This window comes from Fulmarus glacialis, unplaced genomic scaffold, assembly GCF_000690835.1.
Source record: "Fulmarus glacialis isolate BGI_N327 unplaced genomic scaffold, ASM69083v1 scaffold22805, whole genome shotgun sequence".
NCBI classification, from domain to species: Eukaryota; Metazoa; Chordata; class Aves; order Procellariiformes; family Procellariidae; genus Fulmarus; species Fulmarus glacialis.
In genome coordinates this window covers 1-25,994 of record NW_009211502.1, presented here as the reverse complement: position 1 = coordinate 25,994, position 25,994 = coordinate 1, and the positions used below count along the sequence as shown (strand labels likewise).

Here is a 25,994-nt window from a genome sequence, read left to right as displayed (position 1 = left end):
TGCCCCGTTCCCCGGCGCCTCGGGGTTTAAACCCGCTCGGGCAGCGAGCAGGCCAAGCCCGAGTCCGCCTGTCCTGCTGGGGCTGTGTGCTGTTGGCACCGGTGGGTAGAAGTCGTTGGGAAAGTGAAGTCAAGCAGAGGGGAGTGGTTGGGTTGTGTTTCTCGTCTTGCTTTTCTTGTCGTCCTTCTCATCTTTGGGTGACGTGAACGATACCCATGTGTGACCTGAGCATAATTTTATAGCGTGTGTATCAGCAGAGCGGTGCTGCTTGTTGGCAGAGGTACCTGCCCAAAGCACCGGCTAAAAGCAGTATTTGGAAGTTCGTTTTTATTTTTATTAAAAGATTTTAGCTGCTTTTAATGAAAAGTCAGTTGTGCTTTTTTTTTTTGTTTCAAAGCTCTGCAATACTTTTGAACAAGCTCCGATACTGTGGTAGTCTTATGTATAAAGCAGCTTGTTTTCTTTTGTAGCAGTGTTTGCTTTCTAAGGCTAGGCTCCCGAGCAGAAGATAAACCTGATGGTAGGTGAAATACAGTAATGTGAACTGCAATGTACTACTGGTTTTAAATGTTTAAGGCTTGCAGTCTTGCTGTATTTTTCTGAGCAGAGATCAGCAAAAGATCTCTGAATGGATAAATAGTTTTAAGGAGCATGCAGCCTGAATTAATGAAAAATGTGTTTGAAAAAAAATCTGTGGAGAATAGCTCTGTGTAAAACAGCAGGACTTCTGCCGTCTTCTCAGTAATGTTGTTCTGAAGCTTTCCTTAAATTTTCCTGTTGCTTTTCAACATCGAAATTTAGGGTTTAACGCTGACAATTTAATGCTGCCAATTTATTAAGTGTAGAGCGACTGAAGTAATAATGTGGTGCCTGCTGATACTAGCAGAATTTTCTTTTTTAGCCAAAGAGAGGTGTGTGAGGGGGGAAAGTACTTCAAAATTCTTTCAGATTTGTTGAAGTGGTTTTTTTTGGAACCAAAGTAAATATTTGATTGTAAGGTTTTTTTCTTTATTTTAGTAACTTGAAGGTGTTTTTAAAAAAAAAAAAAGTTGTGAATTTAGAGATATAAACATTTCATTTTATAATGTTAAAGAGAACAGTTCTTTGAATTTTATGATAGTTTCTCCAGCGAATGCAGTTGTGTCTGTGTTGTAGCGATATCCTATGCAGCTCCCAGCTGTCCCTGGCTTCACATCCTCGCCTGCACTGTGCCAGTTTTAGTTTCTTTGCAGTAATGTGGTAAACTAGGTAGAGGAGCTGTTCCAGATAGAAGAATAACCAAAATAACTTTTTTGTTTGTTACTGGGTTATCTTGCAGCAGGATCCATTTCCTCATAAGGCTGCACAAATGCTTGGCTGCTATATTGCAGGACATAGGGTAGGGGAATGTGATCCATAGTAGTGCCACAAGTGTAAAACAATGTGAAGCTAAATGTCTGTGTACAATCTGTTTTCAGGCAGCTAGGAGTGATCTCTTTGTTGCCTCATTTTAAGAGTTACAGTGAGTTTTCTATAGTACTAATAAATTTAAGTATCAGATACGAGTAGATTCAAACTCTCAGTCTGCTACCTAATGCAGGGATACTTTAAAAGTTTTAAGTTCCTAGATTAAACACAATTTATTTGTGGCGGAAATAAAGTTGTTTACCTGATTTTTGTGATGAAGAAGCCATAAATAATCCAGAGTTTTAAGTAGTGCCCTAGCCCTTCTCAAAACTCAAAAGGTACATGTTTGACATGCACTTAACATACTCAGTTTGCACTCAGTTAGGCCTAGACAGTTGTAACTGGTTTTTTTTTGTTGTTGTTTTTGTTTTTTGGTTTTTTTGGTAGGCTTACAAAATTCAGCCTTGGACCCTATTTGTAACTTCTGATTTTTTATGTATTTATTTATTGTTTTTTTTTAATCTTTGTATATCATCTAGCAAAATACAGAAACTCTTCAGCACAAGCAGCGTGCTTTCTACTGAGAAAGATGAATCTACCGCTTCCAAAGACAGCACCACTGAAGTGGCATCAAAGAGTCAGGAGGGTAGAGCAGAAACACCAAAGCAGAAGTTGTTAGACATTATTGGTAATATGAAAGTGGAAGTGAGCTACAGGAAGAAACTCCAACAGTTAAAAACACGTGAGGTCAAAAAGCAAGCCACAGACAAGCTGGAAGGCCCGGACAGTGAAGGTAGTATGCTTCAGAAAACTACAGGAGACGCCCAGCGGTAAAGTATAACAAACTTTTCTTAGCCTGTTTTCTCCCTTTTTTCCAAATTTTTTTTTTCATTATCTAGGACAAAATAAAGCACCAAATGCCATTTCCAAGTATGGAAAAGAGTCTTGTAAGGGAATGTAGTGTAGATGTGGATTGCAGTAAGTCCCAGGGGAGAATCTGGATAAAAGATGTTGTGTGCTTTCTACAATATGTTACCTTTTCTGCACTGAGACTCTTGAAAGGTAGCACTAGCAGCTGCCTGTGGGAAATTATTTTAATAGGAGGGGGAAAAAATTTTTCAGATAAAATACAACAAAGCTGAGGAAAAAGGGGAAAAAAAAGCCAAACCCAAAATTAAGCATGGCATCATGATTGTTGAGACTTGCGAATAGCTCCCCACCACATCGCCTTTATAGTCTTGCAGGTCTGTGCTGCGTGTGGTCTTTGGCCACTTGAGTACAACAGCTTGTCAGTGTCATTTAGCAGCTGATAATTAGTGCAACATAGGGCAAACCTAGCCTTCCCTCTGGCCACTTGCACCCCCATTTGTGATGATGTGTAACTGTAACTTCTGAGTTATCAAGACATAAAATGACAGTACAGAAATGACAATTTAAATATATTAAGGCTTTTATTTTTTCCCTTTTCCATATCTGTTGTGTCTCTTACAGAGGCAAGCCTTTAAATCCAGAACTGGTGGAGGCTGCTTCTGCAGTCGCATCTTCGCTACCATTCAACAAGAAACAGGCAGAATCAGAACTACTTGCACAACTAAGACGACACGAAGAAGTCACAGATAAACAGAAAAAGGGGGGAACTGTTAACATACGGTGTGTATATTGAATGATTTTCTCAGTAATGTTTGAAATTCTGATTTTTGCAATGTCATCTTGAAGGTGACTGGGTTCTGTGTTGGAAAGATGGCCTGAAAAGATACGTTTGGACAGGTTATACTTGGAATTAATGAATAATGGGAACACCATTGGTCTGGTTATACCAAACTCCCTAAATTTTGCCATCCTCATTCTAAAATGGTTTTGCAGAAATGGAATTGTTTTCCTGCCCAGGATCATTACTTTCTTGGACAGGCTAGCAAAGTAACAGGTTTGGGGTGGTTTTTTTTTTTTTTCCTTCAGGCTTCCAAAATTCTCATACAATGGATGGATTTGTAAATGTTTCAGACGTTCTGTCTGGACTGGTGAATTTTCATGACAGCTCTGCAGAACTGAACTAGAGCAGCTCTATTTATAGCTCCACCCTTCCTTTCAAAACTTTCCAGTCAACCCAAGAAACTCATCTCTTGGCTTAACTCCATTTCCAGTGTGGCTTTCAAACAGATGAGAAACATTTGTTTGGAAACTAAAACAGTTGTGCATACTGCTCTATTTGGGTGATGGCTAAAGACAGATTTTTCTCTTGGTTTTTTTTTTTTTTCCAGCTAGTATTCAGATAACTACTCAGAAAATAAGGCATTAAATCTAGGTAAAATGGTGAACTACATAGAAAACTGGATCTTCAGCAAAATAGGAATGTTAAACCTCTGTTTATGCCTGTTTGCCGTGTGAACTGCAGGCTGCTTATCATCTTAGTTTAATTTATTCTGTGAAAATGAATTTGTCCCAAACCAGGATTTAAGTTTGACCCATGAATTATTATTTGTAGGTTGCTCTAGGAATCAGTAAAGGATCTGCTTTGTATGTTTATCAACGAACTGCAGAGTAGCCAACAAACTAATGATGTTTGTGGCTGATGTCAGCCCTTTACGTGAGTGAAAACTAGGGAAGAACGTGACAGGTGCTTGCAAATAGATCAAGTTAGATGGTTGCAAATAGATCAGGAAGCACAATGCTCAGTGAATAACTTTGTTAAACAAAATGCATGTTCTTCAGAGGTTGTGAAGGGAAAAAGGGAAAAACTCTGCAAGTTTCCCTTTTAGCCTGTATTCATGATTCTCTCTACCAAGAGTGCTAATGGCAGTTGTGGAGAGCAGAGTGAAATTCTCTCCAAATGTGTGAAGTCTGTGCTATTTGAGGAGGAAGTATGGTTTTAGGTAGTACACGCAAGCATCTCCAAAGGCTGTGTGCGCGCTCTGTTTTCATGCTCTCAGCCTGAATATAGGAGATCTCAAGAACTTGACAGAAGCTTAGGCTCCATAGGCCTTTGGAGCCAAAATGAATAGCTTTAAAGGTTAGAGGTCTGGCTGTTTTATGTAAAATCGATGTGTTTCTGCATTGATCTTGTTTTTGTGTGCAGTATTACCAAAAACCTAGGAGACACTTACTAATATAAGGAGAATAAATAAGGAATATTTTATATAAAGAATATGTTCATTAAACTACTGATTACCAGTGAGGTTTTTCCATCTCTGTACTGGGGTTTTTAGACAAGCAGAGCACACAAATCTCTTAATAATGGCTTCGGCTGTGGGTAGCCAACTTAAATGTAATTGGAACCTACTTCAGTTCCTAGTAAGATGTTGGAGGACTATACTGATACTGGCTGAGCTAATACGTGCAGTGGCTAACCTCATATGGGCCTGCATCTATTCCTTAAGGTATATGTACTCTTCTCTAAATGTGGTTGGTCTGCCTACTGGCAATGAGGGCTTGCTCTCCTCACCACCCATTGCACTTTCCCTGAAATGCTTACCCAGCTGTGGCTGCTATGGAAGAAGGAAGGAATCTAAGGAAGTTGTACTCTAAGCAAAAAGACTTTTTTCTGTTCAAAGAGAGTTTAAATTCTTCAGAAAGTTAAAAGCTGAAGTCCTTGCAACTGTATAGTGCCTCTATATAGTTGGTCGATGGGTTAAGATGTGCTATTACAATATTTTATAACATGCTTGTGGATGAATCACTATGGTTAGAAAAATGCATTTTCCTCAAGCAAAACCAGTCTTTTTGGTTGGCTAGGAGTGTCGTAGCTGGCTTGCTCTGATTTGATTTGGCAATTTCTACTCCCTGAGGCAGCTTTGTGAACTAACTTGCTTCTACCTGGAAATATAAGTGATGTTTTGTATTATATGCTGAAAAGAATCATAGAATCATAGAATAGTTCGGGTTGGAAGGGACCTTTAAAGGTCAGCTAGTCCAACCCTCCTGCAGTGAGCAGGGACATCTTCAACTAGATCAGGTTGCTCAGAGCCCCGTCCAACCTCACCTTGAATGTTTCCAGGGATGGGGCATCTACCACCTCTCTGGGCAACCTGTGCCAGTGTTTCACCACCCTCGTTGTAAAACATTTCTTCCTTATATCTAGTCTAAATCTACCCTCTTTTAGTTTAAGACCATTACCCCTTGTCCTATTGCAACAAGGCCCTACTAAAAAGTTGCCGCCATCTTTCCTGTAAGCCCCCTTTAAGTGAAAGGCCGCAATAAGGTCTCCCCGAAGGCTTCTCTTCTCCAGGCTGAATAACCCTAAGTCTCTCAGCCTTTCCTCACAGGAGAGGTGTTCCATCCCTCTGATCATTTTCGTTGCCCTCGTCTGGACCCCTTTGGCTCCAGCAGGTCCATGTCTGTCCTGTGCTGAGGGCTCCAGAGCTGGATGCAGTACTGCAGGTGGGATCTCACCAGAGCAGAGTAGAGGGGCAGAATCACCTCCTTCAACCTGCTGGCCATGCTTCTTTTTATGAAGCCAGTTGGCTTTCTGGGCTGCAAGCGCACATTGCTGGCTCATGTCCAGCTCTTCATGCACCAGCACCCCCAAGTCCTTCTTGGCAGGGCTGCTCTCAATCCCTTCTTCCCCCAGCCTGTATTGATACCAGGGGTTGCCCTGACAGGTGCAGGACCTTGCACTTGGCCTTGTTGAACCTCATGAGGTTCACGCAGGCCCACTTCTTGAGCTTGTCCAGGTCCCTCTGGATGGCATCCTGTCCCTCAGGCCTGTCAACCGCAGCACTCAGCTTGGTGTCGTCTGCAAATTTGCTGAGGGTGCACTTGACCCCACTGTCTATGTCATTGATGAAGATATTAAACAGTAAAAGTTCTGTTTTCTTCCTTAATAGTTAGGTAACAGTTTGAAACTTTATCAATGGATGAGTTTTGTAGAAAGACCGGCAACTCCTGCTGATTTTCATGACTGAAAACTTGGTTAATAGTAACCTTTCACAGTTAGACTCTGAGATTAATGTGGTACTTTCGGCTTTCTGATCAGTGTTAAAACTGTTGATTTTAAGAAGTCCAGCAGAAGGCACTAAAATGCTTTTAATATATTAGAAAGCAATTACTTTTATTCATACATGATTATTTTGTGTTGATTTTTATTTGACAACAAGAGAATACGGGCAGTTTAACTTTTCTTTTTTTTCCCATAAAGGTTTTGCATTCAGTATACTGACACATTTTAAAAGCCAATATATATTCCTCTGTCATTTAAAACTATTTAAAAATGAGATACCTTCACAACCAGTAGAGCCATATGAAGCTCCACTGCAAAAAATCGGGGTACTGCTCTTGAGATTTATGAGGGTATGAAATAAATTGTATATTGTCTGGATCTTTTGGTTCGTACTCATTTTTTTTCCAGGATTGTGGCATGGCCTCCAGAGGTCACTGTTGTATGCAGGCGTCTCATCACCTTGTTTTGTAGACAGCATGAGGACAGCGCGTTCACCAGGAGGGGAAAATATTAACGATACAGGAATTTATTTTTCTCAGTGTGGGATGAAGTTTCACTCAGTGGAAATTACAACAGCACTATACCAAAATAGAATCAGCAGCACTACAAGTTGAAATTTCAGCTCCTGTTTTGGGTGAAGAAGTAGTAAAGTAATTCAGAGCTTAGGCTAAAGTATATCCAAAGCTTCTTAGGTCTCCATTTTTAGTGTTATAATTATTGATTGGTGATCAGGAAGGAGAGAGAATCTGTGCTTGTTACAAAAGCTCTACCTCTTCCCATCTCTGGAAAGCAGAAGTATCTAGGAGCATATTTTTTTAACCTCATGTTGTGACATGAGGTAATATCATGTAATATCTAACCACTGTAGGTACACTGGGGTTGTCGTATGAATTTGTAATCTGATATTTTTCATTACAAAAGGCATTTAAAACATCTGTAGTTTTATTTTCAGTTAATACAGGGTCACTTTTAATGATGGAGTGATGAATGTTGCTGCCAGAAATGTTCATATACCAGTGATGGGATGACATTAGGACCTTCCAGTGAGAATGATACCATTGACTGCATGTTCTGAGAGCTTGGTAGCAGAGTGTGTCCAGACCTACTGTGTAAAGCCACAAATAAATCAAGGTCGGCTGTGAGAAGAGCTTTTCCGAGGAAGCCTGATCCCCCTTTAGCACAGGAACACTCCAGCCTTGTAGGTCGCAGCCAAGCCAAGCAGTTGGGCTGCGCTGTGTGTGACTGACCTTAGGAATTATGTCCCCGTGACACTCAGAAGTGTGTCAAGTCTCTGGCCCAACACCAGCTGACTAATGCCAGTAGGCACTTAATAGAGTAATTTCTAGTGTGAGATATGCAAAACTAATCTGAGATTGTTTTTTATTTAAGATTAAAATGAAATGATTTAAAACTTGTTTTCAGATGCATTTCTTTCAGAGTAGGTACTTGAAGTGCTATGCTATTCTTCTTCTGCCATTCGAAACCACATCTAAGACCAAAGAGAAAATCCTACTGTGTTGCTGTCGCAATTGGCTTTTACAAATTTCCACCAGTATTTCGTTCTTGTTAATAGAATCTCTTTTGACTTAACCTACCAAAAACATAGTTTGAACTTCATTCAGATTTTCATAAAATGGATATGCAGTATTTTTGACTTGGCCTATTTTTTTTTTTTGAGACCATATTTTTCTCTTAAAACTTGACCACTGCAATTTTGGATGACTGCGTGTTACTGGAAGCAGTTGGGAAGAGAGGATAGCTGCGAGGAAGAATTATCAGCTTGGTCTTTACCAACCAACAGACTTACCGGTTAAGGGGACTAATCGGCGGAGGCAGAAAGGTGGTGTGTTTTGCCCTTTGCGTTCGAATGAGCTGCAAACCGCGCCGGAAGAGATCAGAACATTCGTTCTTCACGTATGACTTTGACTACAGAATTATGAAGGAAGATGTGGTCTGTTAATGCTGTAATATGATTATGCAATGCAACAGATTGCAGTGGATCAGGAAAGGTGACCTACTTATTAGGGTGGCGTGATTGACCGATGTCAGTTGATGTGTGAAGACAAGCTTCCTTTTGGTCTGCAGCAGCCCAGCTCTGTCCCTGTGTTGGTTCCTGTCCAAAAAACTGGTGATTTTTACCTCCCTATTTAAGCGTATTCCTTGTATCCAGAGTAATTCCTCATTCACTTGAGCAAAACATACCTAGCGTACTCTGTGAATATTGGTATGCAGATACATGAAATTTTTCTTTTAGTTGGAAACTAAATAATTTCAAAGAAAGCATTCGTTGTAGATTTAGTAGGCTAAAATAGCACTTTTAATTTCATCTATATACAATATAACAACTGAGGTGATTTAAAAAGTAAGACTTGAATGTTTGATGACTTAAAAATGGGTGTATTTTGTGAGGAATGTGTAATTCTGTCCTATAGAGGCTTATGAAAACAATGGAGAGTAGAGTTTCTGGTTAATACATGTGACAAACTTCCTTGCTTTGTTGATTTGTTGAGTTTTTACATTCATGTTTTTAATTTCAGCAACGTTATTTCAGAAATGGCAGTTAAAAGGCAGTCCCCAGCTCAGAGAGGTGTGAGGATATCAAATCGCATTTCCTTGGAGTTGGATGAGGATGGTCAAAGAATCAAGCCTGGAAGATTGTCACCTCAGTCTTTCGACTCCAGAAGGTATTTGTGTTGTGTTCCTTTCCAGTAGAAGGAGTGTACAAAAAAATTACTAAGGGGTAATATTTTAGATTTAATTGTACGTATTCAAGTTACCATGATACTTCAGAGCTTAAAGAAGTTAAGTATTTTTTAAAAAAATTGCTATTAGCATTGAAATAAACTTCTGTGAGAACACATTAGTTAATGTTAACCAGCTAATCAAATAATGTGCACTTTTTAATATTAAATTTTAGATAATTAAAAATACTTGGTGCTGAAACATAATTGTGTTTGTTTTAATTAGTTTAAGTTATTCTCACTTATGCATAATACAATTTTATATAATTTTCTTAACTTTCTGGGAAATGGAGTCTTTGAAGGCTTACTTTCATCTACTGGAAAACTTCGATAAATGTTCTATGTTTAGAAAAGTTTCATCCATTCTGTTGGGATTTTAAAGAGATTTTAAAGTTTTTTTTTTTTTTTTTTTTTTTACCACCTTGGTGCAACTGATAAGTCATTCTGTAATTGAGTTCCCTATTGTCTGTGACATTATAATTGTCTATGAAATTAACTTTATAATTTAATGATGATTTCAGGGTAGTCCTTAAATTTATTTTGCTGCTGGTTATGTGGCCAGTCTATTTCTTAATGAACTAAGGAGTGCTCTTAAATTTTTTTTTTTTATTCCTGTAAGCTATGCTTTCTTGTCTGCAGTCTTTTGATTTTCCCGTGGCAGCGCATCATCGTGTTCCTTCTTAGTGTATTCTTTCTCCAGCAGTTCAGTTGTTAGTAAGATTAACTTCTCTAATCATTAATTTAATTTGCAAATTAATCCCCTTTTCTTGGGGTTAGGGGCTGGAAGTTGAGGGATTCGTTTGTGTTTAGATAGATAATGCTGAAGGCAGAATTTGGATAACTAAGAAAAAAAAAAAGCATAAATTTATGGGTGAGTAGATGTACAATATTCTGCCCTCTTTGGCCGAGACATCTATTTCAGTATATCATAAACAGAGAGTTGTGACTTCCCATAAGGAACAAATTGTAACATATGCATTAAGCCATGTAGATCACACAAAAACCTCAAAGAAGTGGCTACAGGCAGTCATTAGAAGAACTTAGCCTGCGTGCTGAAATAGTTCTGAGTAACTTCCTTGTTCTTGAACTACCAAACTGTTAAGGTGTGTTAGGGAAGTATCTCTTGGGCCTCTTCAATGTTACAAGGCAGTCAAGCAGTATTTTCTTTTCCTGTTGCAAAGCTTGTAGAAAGTGCAAGAGGGGCTTCTTGTAATGGAAGTTGAAGGGAGGAAGCGGAACAACGTTCTAGACCAAGCCCTCCTGACTTAGATATTTCTGTCCTGGGATTTTCATTCAGCTATAAGCTGCTGGTTTGAGGAGCAAGGGAACTGACTTCATTACCAGTTGCTGAATAGCTCTACAGATATTTTTAATCTCGGGATAATTATCAGACAGAGTTGGTAGTCACATGAAAGTAATTTTGTTATTAGGCTATGATTCTTGACTGACTATGAGAACTATGTTAGTTAAGGTGTTGGATTAAAAGGTTTTCAAAGTTTGAAAGAATGGAAGTAATATGATCTAGGAGTATAAACTGAAAACCTGAGCTATTACAGTACAGTGTGTATTATTTTTTATATATATATACACTATACATGCTTGTACAGTGTGTATTATTTTATATCTTAGCTAAACTTTTCATTTATTAACACACTGCAAAGTGAGTGAAATTCACTTTACGTTTGAGAACATTTATTAAATTTATGATATCTGACAAGCTGTCTTGCTTTCTTTGTGTGATGAAACTGTACTTGGTATATAACTTCAGGAACAGTACCTTAAAATAGTTTTTAAAATCCCTCTAATGAGCAAACTGTCTTTACTTTCAGTCCTAAGTTTCCTCTTGCATCCCTGAAAATCTAACGGGTATACTTACCTATTCATAATATGAAAAGAATGGGTTAGGAAGAATATCTAAATTTAGAGCTAGTTAGTAGATTTCAATGAAATGAGTGATGTTGCTTTATAGTGATTTGAACTAGTCATTTTAAATTAAATGTTCTTCCAAGTCATGCTTGTATCTTCAGCCAATGTTATTGGGAGTTACACACAGATAGGAAAATACAGTCCTAAATCAACATTCTTTTAAGGCTTTGTAATTAGATTGCTCTGTGCTGAAATAGATCCAGGGTAGTTACATCAGTAAAATGTAATATGACAAGAGCAGGTTTGCAGAAGTAGTTGTGGCCATCAGAAATCTGCAGTAAATCCAGAGAGGTGAAATTTTAAGGTCCGGAAGGGCAGGGTAACAGTGAATGTGTAATAACATAACATAGGAACTATTAGAATTTCAGTGGAAGCCTGGAAGATTGTATGATTAAGAGTGTCATTTGTTCTAAAGTTAAGTGTGTTGTACAGTAAAGATGTTAGTTTTTCTTTGTTTCCATTTATAAGAAAATTTATTTTGATTACTTATTGAACTCTTGGATTTTTAAAAATTTTTAGTTTTTAGTATAGGCTTATGCTAAAGATAAATACGATTAAAAATAGATGGTCAGAGTGAAATATTTTTATATTCAGAAGAGAGAGCATCAGGGTGATGCTATTTAAAATATATCATACAGATATACTTTGAGTGTTTGCCATATGGCAGAGAAGGTGGCTGTGTAATCTTCCAAAAAGGCTATTTATGTCATAAAGCAGGAATTGTTTGATTTAGCTGTTGCCTTTTCTCTTCCTGGATTGTGCAATATTTTTTACAGGGAAAAAACCCAAATCACCAGATTCACTTCTTAGTTGCAACTTTGTAAAATTGCTTGAGTACTGTGGTTTGATACTATTTAGCTTTGTTCAGATTCCTAAATATTTCAGTAAAAAATGACTGCAAAGATAATGTTTGATTTATGCTCATTCTTTCACATAGAAATGTTTTGGGAACCTCTGTTACAGGCGAATAATAAAGTCATAAACACTTTCTCTGGTTAAAAGCCTGAGGATTTAGTGAGAGTCACTATCTCATTTTTTTTTTCTCCAGAGGTCTGTTAGTTCATGAGAATATTTTGTGCTTTTAAATTTGTTATCTGGCAATGTTGTGCAGTGTTGTGAAATACTAAATAGCGTTTTTCTTTCTTGTTTATAGAAGTCTCAAAGTAGGAAGGAGGCTTAATATATTCACCAAGGCTTCTACAGAAACAGAAAATGCACTGAAAACAGGTTAGTGGAAATTCAATAATGAAAAACCCAGTGAAGCCAAGTTCTGAATTTTTAGTATATCAAGAGATTCACTGTTGTGAAGGAGACTTATGATCCGTTAACTTCCTGCTTTCAGACCTATAAAAAAATGAATACTTTAATGAAACTCTGATTTTCAGTAAGCAAAACTTCCATGCAGTGTAATAGATTAATGTTTTCTGTACTAATCACGACATTCTGTTACTGAACTTGAAGGATAAAACTGGCTTTTTGTCACTAAGTCCAGTCTTTCTTCTTTTGCTCTGTGAGTGTAAAACCAGCCTGGAGAATGGGTGTGTTGGCTCCAGTAGCTTATTTGGTCAAGTTGCAAACTTCCTGCATTCATTTTATGGCAAAGAAACACAAGGCTCTGATCCCAGGGAAACAAGCGTGCTTTACAGGTGGCTAGGCATAAGCAGGGTAGAAAAAACCCCAATTCTATTACTTCTGTTTTTTAGTGTTGTATATGTAGCTTGAAAGATCCTGTAAGTGGCTGACAAACAACACCTTGCTTTACGTACTGTGAAGCTCTTTATGTATGTTTAGAATCATAGAATGGTTTGGGTTGGAAGGGACCTTTAAAGGTCAGCTAGTCCAACCCTCCTGCAGTGAGCAGGGACATCTTCAACTAGATCAGAGCCCCGTCCAACCTCACCTTGAATGTTTCCAGGGATGGGGCATCTACCACCTCTCTGGGCAACCTGTGCCAGTGTTTCACCACCCTCGTTGTAAAACATTTCTTCCTTATATCTAGTCTAAATCTACCCTCTTTTAGTTTAAGACCATTACCCCTTGTCCTATTGCAACAAGGCCCTACTAAAAAGTTGCCGCCATCTTTCCTGTAAGCCCCCTTTAAGTGAAAGGCCACAATAAGGTCTCCCCGAAGGCTTCTCTTCTCCAGGCTGAATAACCCCAAGTCTCTCAGCCTTTCCTCACAGGAGAGGTGTTCCATCCCCCTGATCATTTTTCTGGCCCTCCTCTGGACCCACTCCAGCAGGTCCATGTCTGTGAGGGCTCCAGAGCTGGATGCAGTACTGCAGGTGGGGTCTCACCAGAGCAGAGTAGAGGGGCAGAATCACCTCATGAGGTTCACACAGGCCAACTTCTTGAGCTTGTCTAGGTCCCTCTGGATGGCATCCCATTCAGGCGTCTCAACCACTCAGCTTGGTGTCATCTGCAAATTTGCTGAGGGTGCACTCGATCCTACTGTCTATGTCATTGACGAAGATATTAAACAGTACTGGTCCCAATACAGACCCCTGAGGGACACTGCTTGTCACTGATCTCCATCCAGACATTGAGCCGTTGACCACTACTTTCTGGATGTGACCATTCCCTTATCCACCAAATACACATACCAAAATTCAAGTAAGATAAAAACAAAAAACAACGGCAAAACAGCTATGACCCACCTTCATATTCACTGAATGGCACAGTTCTGCAGGAACGTCTTAATGCCATATAAGGGGAATAGCTTTCACGCATGAAGACTTAGCTTTACGACAGGCTGCGTTTTAGCTAAGAGTGTGTGAATATGGGCAAGTCATGTAAAGAACTCCCTCCCTCACTTTTCTTTCTGAACAATGAAACTGCGCGTTGGTAGCAGTGATGTTTAGTACGCTGATTTCCCTAAGCTATTCTGAGGCCCTTTGGAAGAAAAGTCTTTATTCCAGTGTAGTGACTTAGAACTATATGTAAAGCCAGCAGCTGCAGAAGAAATAGTATTCCTCTCTGATATCTTAGAAAATTATTCTTATTTGTTTCTGTTTCAAGAGTAGGACTGTTAGTTTTTGTCAGATTCTAGCTGAGTAGTTTTCTCCTTTTTTTTACACTTGAAACTGCAGGGAGAAATTAATTTATTTACATAATATCTTAGTAAAATATCAGATAGTGCTATTTGCATGTTTTCAAGTAGCTGTGAGCTTTCTGAATGCAGCCACCTTTGTGGTGGACTATGAAAGTTGCTTATTAGAATGGAATTCAATTCACCTTTTTTTAAGACTGCCAATTTTCTCAAGATTGGTCAGTTTTACATATAAAAACATAATGAACGATGAAGCATTTTTTTAGCTATTTTGACAAATGTGATGTTCAAGTAACTGGCATTGGAGTTGAATCAAATTTACTCAGGTAAAATAGTGAGAATTTAACCTTTCTTTTTTGCATGAGTACAATGCGGCACATAGTAGTCACCCTAGATAAAAAGTTGAGATATACTTTTTTTTTAAACACAAAGCTGGAATGTGCACAAATTGTGTAAGACAGCAAGTGGACTTTATTGGATTTGTAATTAGATATTAAGAAGTAAGCTTCTTTCAGGTTTATATGTGGTGTTTCCTTGTTTGATTCCAGGTAGCTTTGAGGAAATCTACAATATATTCTAAGCCAGGAAGCTTATTACTTGGCTTACTGACTAAGCCTGATGACAAAAAAATTTTTTCCGTTAATCTTGGGAAATACCAGTGTGATACTTGATACCTTGATTCATTTGCTTTCACTTTCTTGGCTCATATTAGTGGAGATAATGAGTTAAAATATTGTTTTATACATGACAGAAAAGCAAGTTCTGTGTTATGTATTGAATATTTATTTTGAAAACCTGAATGTTAACTGGGAAGTAAATTGACATTCTGAAAAAATTATTCATAACTGTTAACATAAAATATCAGTATTATTTTCTGTTTCACAGAGGTGAAAATATAATGTTTATCACCTTTACTGTAAGCTTGAAAAAATGAGTTTCTGCTCTTTTCTGTAAGAAGATTTATTAGTAGCACATTCTTAGAATGTATCCTTTAAGATGTGGACAATAATTTAATTCTGGTATGGTTTCTCATGTTGTCTTTTATCTGTATTTTATTCCTGCCTCCATCCCTCAAATCAAAGTAGGCAGCTAGGGAGTATAGTTCTGGAAATTTCCCTGCTAAGCAAGAAATAATTTGAAGAAGTATCTTCTGACTTAACACAAAAAATGAAAACACTTTTTGGTATGTAAAAATACTGTTTGCCCTTTCATTTTGTTTTTCCTTAAAGAAGGGGGGGGATTTTTTTTTTAAATGCAGTTGAGTTGTAAGCCACTGAGCCAAAGATGAAATTGTATCTTAGTTTCAAATACTTACACTTACGAGTAGTAAAATAATAGCTGGTTGGCCATGATCCACTTCAAATGGACTGTAACGTTTGAATTCACATCAAGTTCTCTGTTCCAAGGAGCTTAGGGTGAATTGATAACAGGGGGAGACAAGAAAACAAAGGGGAGTGTGACTTAGGCCAGCTCATGAGACAGCAGCCCGAGGCACTCCCAGTGGTTCCTCCCTGTCCTGTGGTAACAGCTTGTTCCCTTCACTTCAGCGATGCGGTTCAGTCTGGGCTCATGACCAGTTCTCCTGGGTGGAGGGGCAGGAGCTCCTTAAGAGTAACTCTGCTGCCATATGAGTACACTTTGATTTAAAAAAAAAAAAAAAAAAAAAAATTATATGCATCGGGAAAGATGCATCCCTAAAGGGCCTGTTTGACTGTGGGAGAAGAATAGGAAATCAGGATTTCTCAAGCTCAAGAAACAAAAACTTACGAGTGTGGGGAAAGGAATTGCCATCATTTGTAGATTGAGCTGTCTCCCTGAAGGAGAGTATAGTTGTGAAGTACCTGAAAACTCCTGTAATAAGCAAGATTCCTTTAGCAGAGTGCACCAGTCAAGTTCAGAGTTTGTCGTATGTACAATTTGTGAAAGACAAAAAGGAGAAAAAGATTGTGGAAAAATTAACTTCCTGCTCTGTGTGAAAGGCTCAAAAATAAATTGTCCCCTCGGAGTTCAGAATACGTTTTCACTAGGCATTTGAGAATTTAATGGACTTGCATTTCAACAGAGAATTCTTATTTGAGAAAGGTGATGCTGGCATCTAATGTAGAAAAAATATGCAGAGCTGAAAGTACTAGTCTCTGTAAAGGACTTTGTTTTAACTCTGTAAATGTTAAAGGACTTTGTTTTAACTAGTGACAAGTCTTTGGCATGCTGACAGATCTTTACAAAATTTCTTTTTTAGTATCTTCACCAACAATTTGGGATCTGGAATTTGCAAAGGAGATTGCAGCAATAACTGCACAGCCTCCCCGAAACGGTTTTGAGGAGATGATCCAGTGGACAAAAGAAGGAATACTGTGGGAGTTCCCAATTGACAATGAAGCTGGTATGTGCACTGTTAACTTTTACTATCTGTCTATATTTATCTTTTTTAAGAATTAGAGCATGTTATGACCTTTGACTGTTTTAACATAGTATTTCAGCTATGAGTCATGCATTTGATAGTAAACAAATAAAGCTTTCCAACTGTCCCAAATCAGAGATGCTTCAGATGAACTCGTTCTGGCACTCTTCAGGTGAAGTCCTGCAGGTGGTTTGGCTGATCTGAGGACTGGCTGCTGCCAAAAAGGGGAGAGCTCCTCCCTCGCTCCCTCCCTCCCCCTCCCTTTCTCACTCAGCCCTGATGCTTTCAAAACCAAAAGGCAGTTCAAGCGTATTACATAATACCTTTTACTGTGCAACTTCTTAAAGAAGCTTCTAGCAGAGGATGGGGAATCTTAAAACTGCTGTGTGTGTTTTATAATGCTGATTCTATTCTTTGGTGTGGCTCTCGGACCAAGTGGCTAGCCGGATCCTAATCAGTTATCTGCCAGTTCCATATCTGCGCCGGCCGAGTGTTAAACAGTTGTTTGCTCCCTTTGTTCTATCTGATTCATAAGAATAAACAGTCACAATATTCACTGACTCTGGGCATCTATCTTAACTAGACATCTTTGTTCATGGTATTTACTTTTATTACCATTTTAAAACAAACCAAAAAAAAAAGCTCTCTGTGAAGTTAAGCCAGCAGAGAGCGAGCGAATGTTAAGGAAGGGAAGAACAACTACACAAAGTAAGCGTACACTTGAGGAAAGGGGACTTCATAACTGCAGGGAGAGCTTGGCTGTGTTTTTTTTAAAGACTTTAAAGACATCAAACAGAACTACTTTAGAATGATTCAGTCACTGAAAGCAAACCAGGTTAGTATCTGAAGCTGTGAGTCTTTGAAAATCTGTCCTGTACTGGGTTGCAAATTGCATAATGTGGTTCATTGTTTCTTAATGTTTATTCTCATCCTATTTTGGCAATTTCTTCACAGAATTTAATCACTGCTCCCAGAATTGATCTGTTCCATCATGTAGAAATCTGAGTATACTCTAGTCATGTTTTTGCAAGCTTAAAACCACTGCGGCCAATGGTTTTTCTGTTGTTGTAATGTGGCTGGAACCCTGCTGTCTGGGGCCGTAAGTGGACCAGGCGTCTTTGGCGGCCAATGGTTTTTCTGTTGCAGCAATGTGGCCGGAACCGTGCTGTCTGGGATGGGGTGGCGAACGGACAAAGAGTCTTTACATATACTTAAACAAGAATCTTTATTGATTTGTCCACAAAGACTAGTCATGTGGAAAATTCCAGTGGAACATTCCAAAGTCTATCACCTCTCAGGTTGAAATATCAAGTCAGTAAATTTCATCCTATCAAACTGCCAGCCACAGGCTGTTAATCAGATCAGGTATGTCAAAGCACAGTTAAAATCTTGAGAACCTCGCTCCAATTATATCAACATACTGTAATTTCAGTGGCTTTGCAAAGGAAAGATGCCCCTTTGTGCTGTTAATTTTGCAGTTTAGTAACAGTCATCTCGCTCATTAGGAGGACATTACCTCAGCTTGTTCTGTATCAAGAAATGTGTGATTTTTCTTTTATGCCAAAAGCATGTGACTTTAAAAACATAAGCGTAATTAAATTTTCTATTGAGGAAGCACGTATACTCAACTTTTAGCATTATGAAAGCCTTTAAGGTTTTAAAGTAAATATAAAAAAGAAAGAAGACCGCTTATAACTGTTGTTCTTGGCTCCACAGCATCTCTGGTGTTCTCGTTAGAGTGCTTTACCAAGGCACTGTGCTGTGCTTTGAGGCATCAGGGCAAGGTCATGATTTTTAAAACTTCTCTGGCCTTGGTGCGAACATCTGAAGATGTGGCTAGACGTACTGGCTTGCTGCAGCGGCCAGTAGTAGTCTTCCCCCACCACCTTGACTGCCCTGTTGTCTGCTCCTGCCTGCCTGTCCTTTCCCTTATCTGATGCAGTTGAAGTCACTGTTAGGCAGAAAACTACCTTTTTTTTTTTTCTCTCCATCTCTCCAACCTCTGATTAATTTTTACCAGATTAGCAAACCATTAGGATAGCTTGCGTAACATTGTTCTCACTCCTCCTCCTTTCTGCTTGCCTCTTCTGCTTCTAGTAGCTTTAGTTCTGCTCCATGACTTGCGATGGGAAAAAGTTGGGAAAAACGTTGATTTCTGCCCCTTTTTAAAATTATTTCTGTGCATTTATGCCTTGATGACTCAAATCCTGAGGAGTGCAGTCATTAAAAAGGACAGTACAGATTATTGGTGCTACTTTGCTTTAGCACCTCCTTCTGAGGAGCAAATGCTTCTGGTGGGCCAGAGATTGTTACGGCAGAAGTGATAGGCTTAATGGAAGTCTCAGAAAATTAATGCCTCAGTTGCCCCTGATGGCTTCTGTAGGCAAAAGTTCATCAAGCCCTGTTCTGGCTGTTTTGCTGAGATGCTATTCCCAGCAGAGAAGCATTGGATCAGTTTGCCAAGAGAGGTGGCAAACATTACACAACCGTTTTAGGAGGCATTTGCTTTTACTAATTCTCGGCCTATTCTAGGGACCTACTGTAAGAGCATGATTTATCTCATTCTAAAAATGCTAGAATCATAGAATGGTTTGTGTTGGAAGGGACCTTTAAAGATCGTCTAGTCCAAACCCCCTGCAATGGGTAGGGACATCTTTCACTAGATCAGGATACTTGGTCATCTTTATAGCATGTCAGCAACACTCCCTATAAGGATGGACATCTGCATTTGAGATGTCATCTTTAAGGCAGGGTTGGTCATGTCTTGGAAAGGTTAGTGTTTTAGCTAGAGAAATTCCCCAGACTTTCTGTTTTATAGTACATAGGGGATTGGAAATAGGATATTGAGAGTGGGTGACTTCTTGCTTTGAGGTTGATAAAGAAAATCCTCTACTTTAGACTCCCACCACGCATGTTCTTTCTAATTAGATTTCTGAGGACAGTGCAAGAGAGGCTGAGGGACAGGCTTGTTCTTCCCATGCAGCAGGAGATATGGCTTGCTGGGGGTGGGGGGAGTCATGCGAGCACATCTCATCTAATCAGTTCCCACCAGAGGTCTCGGCCTCTGATGCTTTGGGCAATTGTGGTCTCTTTTTGTGATGCGCACTTTACTTTTTTGAGGACTGACATAACACAGGAGAAGGCATAGGACTGACATGACTTAATTACCTCAATTTTAATACTCCTGATTTAATGTTGTCAAATAATATATCATATCCTAGCTAGTATAGAAAAACATGTACACTTGTGTTTATGGTGTAGACTTCCCATTTTTGTCATCTGGAAATGTTCACATGCAATATTTTCTCTAATAACTTTTTACTTAAAGGTGCAAATTTCATTTCCGAATCTATAGCAAATTGGGATCAACTAAAAATTTTCATGTAACTGAAGAAAAATCTTTCAATTGCAAATCCCAATTTGCCTTGGTTTTTTTATCTTGGAATTGGGAACTGCGAAAGCAGCCTTTTTTCTGTATGTAGGAATTTGTGTTCTGAGCCTTTGTCTTGTGTATGCTAGCATCATAGTATGAACAACAGCAAAGAAAATCCACAGGACAGAGAACAAAAATTTACCGTAGGATCTGAGCTGTGCTTGATTAGAGATCTACAATAATCCCTTGTCCCATGTTCCTGTGGATGCTTTTGAATGCATCATCTTCTGCGCTGGTTACGACTTAAAAGTAGCAGCTGGTGAGATACACAACATTTTTACATTGGCATACACTCACAGATTCAGAAAGTCTTAGAAAAACAAATTTTCTGTGCCCATTTGATAGCAATAGGATGTTAAAACCATAATTTGGAATGAACATGCAAGTGTGAGTTAGCTGTTCAGTGTTAGATACTTTATGAGATTGCCTCATTTGTTCAAGACTAGCTTGTATTCTGTAATCCTCTGCAGAATTTAGGCAATCAGTGTTTTCTTAAAGAATTTATTAAGAAAGTGTCCCCAGTCTAAAAGGTGGTACCCATGATGAATCAAAATTTTCACATATTGTACAAACAGGTTTTTAGCAAGAAGATTGATTTATTTTTTTAATTAGTCCCCCGCTCCTGCCTCAGCATCAGCTTTCAACGAGATTACCATCCAGAAAGTTGATTTAAATATTAGATATTCTTATAAATGAGAGCATAAAATGGAATTAATATGGTAGACAGGAATATGATATATGCTGAAATTTTTTGTGCGGAGGGAGAAATTAATGTCTTAAAATTGTGCGGTTTCTTCCACTTCTGTGTGGTTGACTTCACTGTGCAAAAGAATTAAAAGGCACAGAACCATTAATTTTACTAATTTAAGATTATTTGCAAACTATATCCTTTTTTACTTTGTTAAATTTGCTGTTATATTACAATAATAACTTTGTCATTTTTTTGTCCCTTCTGTTAGGGATGGAAGATGATGCTGAATTTCATGAACATATCTTTCTGGAGAAACACCTCGAAGACTTTCCCAAGCAAGGACCTATTCGCCACTTCATGGAACTAGTCATCTGTGGGCTTTCAAAAAACCCGTACCTCAGTGTTAAACAGAAGATTGAACATATTGAGTGGTTTCAGAAGTATTTTGAGGAAAAGAAGGAATTTCTTCAAGAGATTTGAGACTTGGGAAAGTGCTTAACCTTGAAATGAAGAATCATTATGTCAAAACTGATGATTTCTTATGATGGAAATACTGTCAGTGCAAAGTAATCATGTGACCTGAAAGTTGTGTTTTGAATAATAAACTGAAAGGTCATACTTCCATGTGTGTATGTCCATGTATATGTAGATATTTTTTGACAACAAAAGAAGGAACTGAAAAGTACGGCTTTTGTAGAATGTGCATTTAAAATTTAGTTTATCAAAATTGTTGTCTTTTAAATTTGAAACTAATCTTTTGACCATGAAAAACATTAGGTCTAATTCCACTTCCTACACCCTTCACACTTGGTACGTGTCTTGACGGGTTTGATCATCTTTCCCATTTTCGAAAACTTGCAGTGCTTTCATTTTTAAAAACTTCTGATACAGCTCTAATTTTGAAAAGCTGTTACTGAGATAGTAACAGTTCTTTTTGCTAATTCATTAAATACACTGGTATTTGGATGGTACTAGTCTTTTCTATCCTCCTTTCACTAATTATCTTTATTGGTTCTTTTTAAAATTTTTGGTAGTGACGAAGTCATTTGTGTTGAATGTTTGTTAGTTCATCTGCTCAGTGAAAGGCTATTGTATTCCTGAGATGTGTGCACAGCATAATACTGGTGAGTTATACAGAATAATAGGAGAAGTCTCTCCTACCACCCATACATCCATTTTGAAGCTTTTGACCAACTTCCCATCAGTATCTGTTGTTTAAAAATGTTGTCAAGTAATCCATAAAGTTCCGTTTCATTAGAGCAAGCAGTTTTATGATTACTATGATGTTTGGAGCTGAGGCCTTATCTCCTGCATCTGCAGGGCTAGAAAGAGGACTTGACATTGCTGGCAAGGAGACTTGTCGCCTACAGATCACTGTCGCATGATGCCACTGCTGTTTTCTGTCTCGTCCTCTGGTGTTGGTGAAGTAACTTCGTATTTTCTAGATGATCCTTTCTTCAAATTAAATGTGTATGGTCCCTCGTATCTATTAAGCAGTTGCAATATATTTTACTTCAGTTATCCTTTGTTAAATTTTCATCCGGAATTACTCACTCGGTCATTCAAAATCCTGGATTACGTCTCGCTGCGTAACTTTCCAGAGGGTTTCCAGCCTCATATTGTTTTCTTCCTTGTTCTCTCGCATTCACTCCAACCACTTCATCAGCTATTGGCCCTATAAATATGCTCCTATCTTTTTCTCACATTTCCTCATAACTTGAGCAGGAAGGAGGAAGTTATGGAATGAAGGTAAAACACTGGCTTCATATGCAAACTGATTTTTAAATCAGAATTACAAGAAAGCAAATGAAAAATAAAGAGTTGGCCTTTTTCTATGAGTTGGAATATTGTGGCTGTGTTTTGCTCATCTGCAGGATGTGAGTTTGCCTGTCTGGCAAAGGGCAAGACTCGGGCTGTGGAAGGGAAAAGCACCTTTTTGACTTTCTAGTAGCAAGAACAGCAGGGTTCAAATTCTGCAGAAATTTTCAGAGGCTTCCTGGCTTTGGAATGGAGAGAGTGAGAATTATATCAAAGTACCTCAATCTAGTACTAGGATAGTTTTAATTTTTGGTTCGATGCCTAGATACGTTTTCAAAAATACCATTCTTCCCAAATTTCTACCAAACTATGATGCACAGCCTGTGTTCTGCTGTATTCCAAGCCTTTTCTAGAACAAGGTACAGTGACTTCGAATTCACTGCGGGCTTTTAGAAATAGCTTCTCTGTGTATTTGCATTTAACCTGTGTTTTGATACGAAAGAAAGGACGCTCACAAGCTCGGCTCTTACTGGAAGAGGTTCGGGAGCATTAGCTGTGTATGAAAGTCCTGAATTTCACAGCACTGGGAGCAAGGTGAATGTTACAATTTAAACAGGAGATCAGTATTTCGACAAGCCCTTAACAAGAGCTCTTGGTGCTTAGGATCTTTGGAAAGCTGTAGTAATTCCTACTTAGATGCTTAAATATAGATTTGAGAGTTAATACTAGGCAACAGGATTTGAATAATCAGACCTAGTTGCACATACGTATAGGTGCTTACTGGGATTGCTCAAAGCCCAAGTGACAGGGCTTTTGTGTGTGTGGGTTTTTTGGGGTGTACACTTCTTGGTAGTCCCAAGGGAGTAGGCTTGCAGGAATTCAAAGCATTGCTTATAGATTAGTCACTTAAAAGCATAAAAATCACCCCTTTTCTTTTGCAGCCCAAAGGATAAAAGCTGCGTGCCGTTGTTCAGAGTGGAGCCAGTGCTGCAGGTAGCAATTCCAACGCTGGAGTCATTCAGGTTTTTCTTACAATGGTTGGTTTTCCCACTCTCGTAACTGGTTAGGTGGTATTACGTGTAACTTAATGGACTCAGCATTAGGATCTGTCCAAGGCAAAATAGTGTTTATTATGTTCTGCGGTCTTACATTTCCTTCTTTATGCATGAAGCGGAGGTCTCATTAATGCACTGCTAATGCTATACCTCCACGACACCTGCATTGGAAGGTTGTCTGGCTTTGGTGGGGCTGGGGCAGTTGATGCTGCCCTGAGAAGAGCGAGAAGATGGAGCAGACTGACCCAGAGCCATAATTGCAGGGAACGTTGGCGACGGTGGTAGCTGTTGATAGCACTGTGAGTGATGGTCATGGCTTCCCCAGGTTGGCTGCTACACCATGAAGAAGTCCAAGCTCCTTTTCCCCTCCTTTCCATCACACCTGGGTAGTCTCCATTTTCCACCCATCTGGTGCTACCGCAGTGGTTCCAGAGGGCCTCTGGCTGTCTCGGAGGAGACGGAGGCACTGGCACAGATAGAAGACCTGGCAGAGAGCTGTGGCTCAGTGTTGGCAGAGCGATGGAAGCGAGGGAATGAAAGGAGCCCATATGGTTTGTAAAAGTGTTCAATAACATTTATTACTTGCCTGTCTCTGTCCCTGTAACTTCTTTATTTCTGCTTCCCAAGGGCCGATCTTGCCCTGCCCCGCCAAGGGTCAAACTGATTATCGACGTTAAGTTAAGTTAAATCCAAAGCACTTGCTCACAACCCAGTTTGAACCCAGCTCCGTGTCTCCCCACCCCTAACTGGGCAGGTCCAAAACTGGGCTGGAAAAAAACAAACTTCTTGGGGATGGTCCCTTGCCCGAAGGGAAGGACAGGAGTGAGTAGGGTGAAAACCCAATGAAAGGCTGGATAACTTATTGTATTAATGCAGGGGATCTCAGTGAGGTGTAAATGCCAGCCCCTTGGGTGTTACGCCAGACCAAACCTTGCCTTTGACATCTGATGGCACCCTTGGTCTTCTCAAACCTATTTGATATGAATGGTTTGCTGGAAATCAGACTCGATGAACCACTTTTTCCCCCACTATGGAGCAAGCGTGAGCGTTTGCTCCCCAGCGTGGTATTAGGAAGAAGCTGGAGGAATGATTCTATGGTTTGGTTGCAAGATTGTCTGTGCTGGGATTTCAGCTCTTGGCGTTAACCCCTACCAAGCAATTATGCCGCGGCACTGATGTGGCCTGTGCCTAACAGGGGGTTGTACTCCTTGAACACTTACCCGAGCACTGGAAGAAAGATGGCACTGGCTTAATTTAACCCTTCTGACCTGGCAGAGGAGCTAAAATGAATGGGGTGAATAGGGAGGAAAATCTTGCACATGTTCCCAAACTGCAGGCAGTTTTTGCTTAAACCATGTATTTTTAGATGAAGAGGAACATTAAAGGAGTCCTGGAGTGCTACTCAGGTCCATTTTCTTCCAGTACTTACAGAGATAATAAAATTCCAGCATGAAAATAGCTCCTCATTGGAAGCTTGTGCTTTGATGAGAAGCCTGAAGCATCACGGCATTTATGCAAGAGGGGCCATGGTATTGTTTTCAGTGAGGATTTAAAAGTAAATAGTCTTGTTTTAGTTGGGTTTGTGAGGATCACTTAGCAAAACGATGTTCGTGGACCGAGAACGATGACTTCTGAGATTGCAGGGCCTGGTTTTTACCATGGACACACCTGCGGGTGCCTTGGGAAGTCTGGCTGCTGCTGCGATGGTGTCCAGCAGGACGCAGCAAGGGTGTAAATCCCACCCTGCCGAGAGGCTGTGGGTTTCTGGTCTCATGATCTCCACAAGATGTCAGTGTAGATTTATTGGATTAGATATAAAATCCTTGTGCTGTTCCCCCTGGCAGATTAAAGCAAAAACTGTTTTAGAGCTGCACAATAGGTTTGATTGTGCTCTGGAATGTGTCACCCGTGGAGGAACGACATGGTGAGCGTTGGCGTCCAAGGAGGGGTGCGAGTGACACCCCGAAATGGGAGAAGAGCTTCTGGCAAAAAAGGGCAATGCTTTGCTCATATCAAGGTGCCCTTACTCCCTTGGGGACGAGTTGCATATGCGTAATATGCAATATTGCACTTGTGCAACAAAGTGCTCTATATTTTACTCAAAAAAAAGCTGGAAGCCTGAAGAACAACTAGAAGGGCCAGCCTGGGTGGCAGGAAGGATGTGAGGGCGATTGGGTCAAGTCATGTATTGGAGAACTGCTGGCATGCGGTACCCAAAGCTTGCTTTGTTTCTTTACATACAGAAAGTGGTCTTGCAATGTTGAGCAATGAGCTGTGACCCTGCAAAGAAACCAGGACATGGCGTCCAACCCAAGGGAGTTCCCCTTCACCTTTTAGCTCTTTTGCGCAGCAGTCCCTGCCTGTCAGAGAAACTTTTTAATGCCTTGCGAGGTGCATTCAGATGGATGTCAGCAACAGAGGAGTTTTTCCATGGAAGACGATTCTCTGAAGCGCTGGCAGTGGTGGTGGAGATGCTGACCCAAGCCCAGGTCTGGCCCCGTGTGGGAGGGAGCTTCCCCAGCCAGGCTGGGCTTCTCCATGCCCCTGCGCTGCCCAGCCTCTCCTGGGACTACTGTGCCCTGGGCGTCTCTGGGCCAGCTGAGGTTCCCCTGGGCTGCCAG

At 39.7% G+C, this 25,994-nt stretch overlaps 1 protein-coding gene across 1 annotated transcript; it reads left to right on the top strand.

The window, feature by feature from the left end:
• Positions 1-1,923: 1,923 nt before the first annotated feature.
• Positions 1,924-21,074, top strand: MRPS31 (mitochondrial ribosomal protein S31). Its single transcript, XM_009577569.1, has 6 exons — positions 1,924-2,216; positions 2,878-3,036; positions 8,857-9,003; positions 12,140-12,213; positions 16,275-16,418; positions 20,829-21,074. Exons 1-6 carry the CDS (start codon positions 2,080-2,082, stop codon positions 21,038-21,040), a joined length of 873 nt encoding a protein of 290 aa, XP_009575864.1. The 5' UTR covers positions 1,924-2,079; the 3' UTR covers positions 21,041-21,074.
• The last annotated feature ends 4,920 nt before the right edge of the window (positions 21,075-25,994 follow it).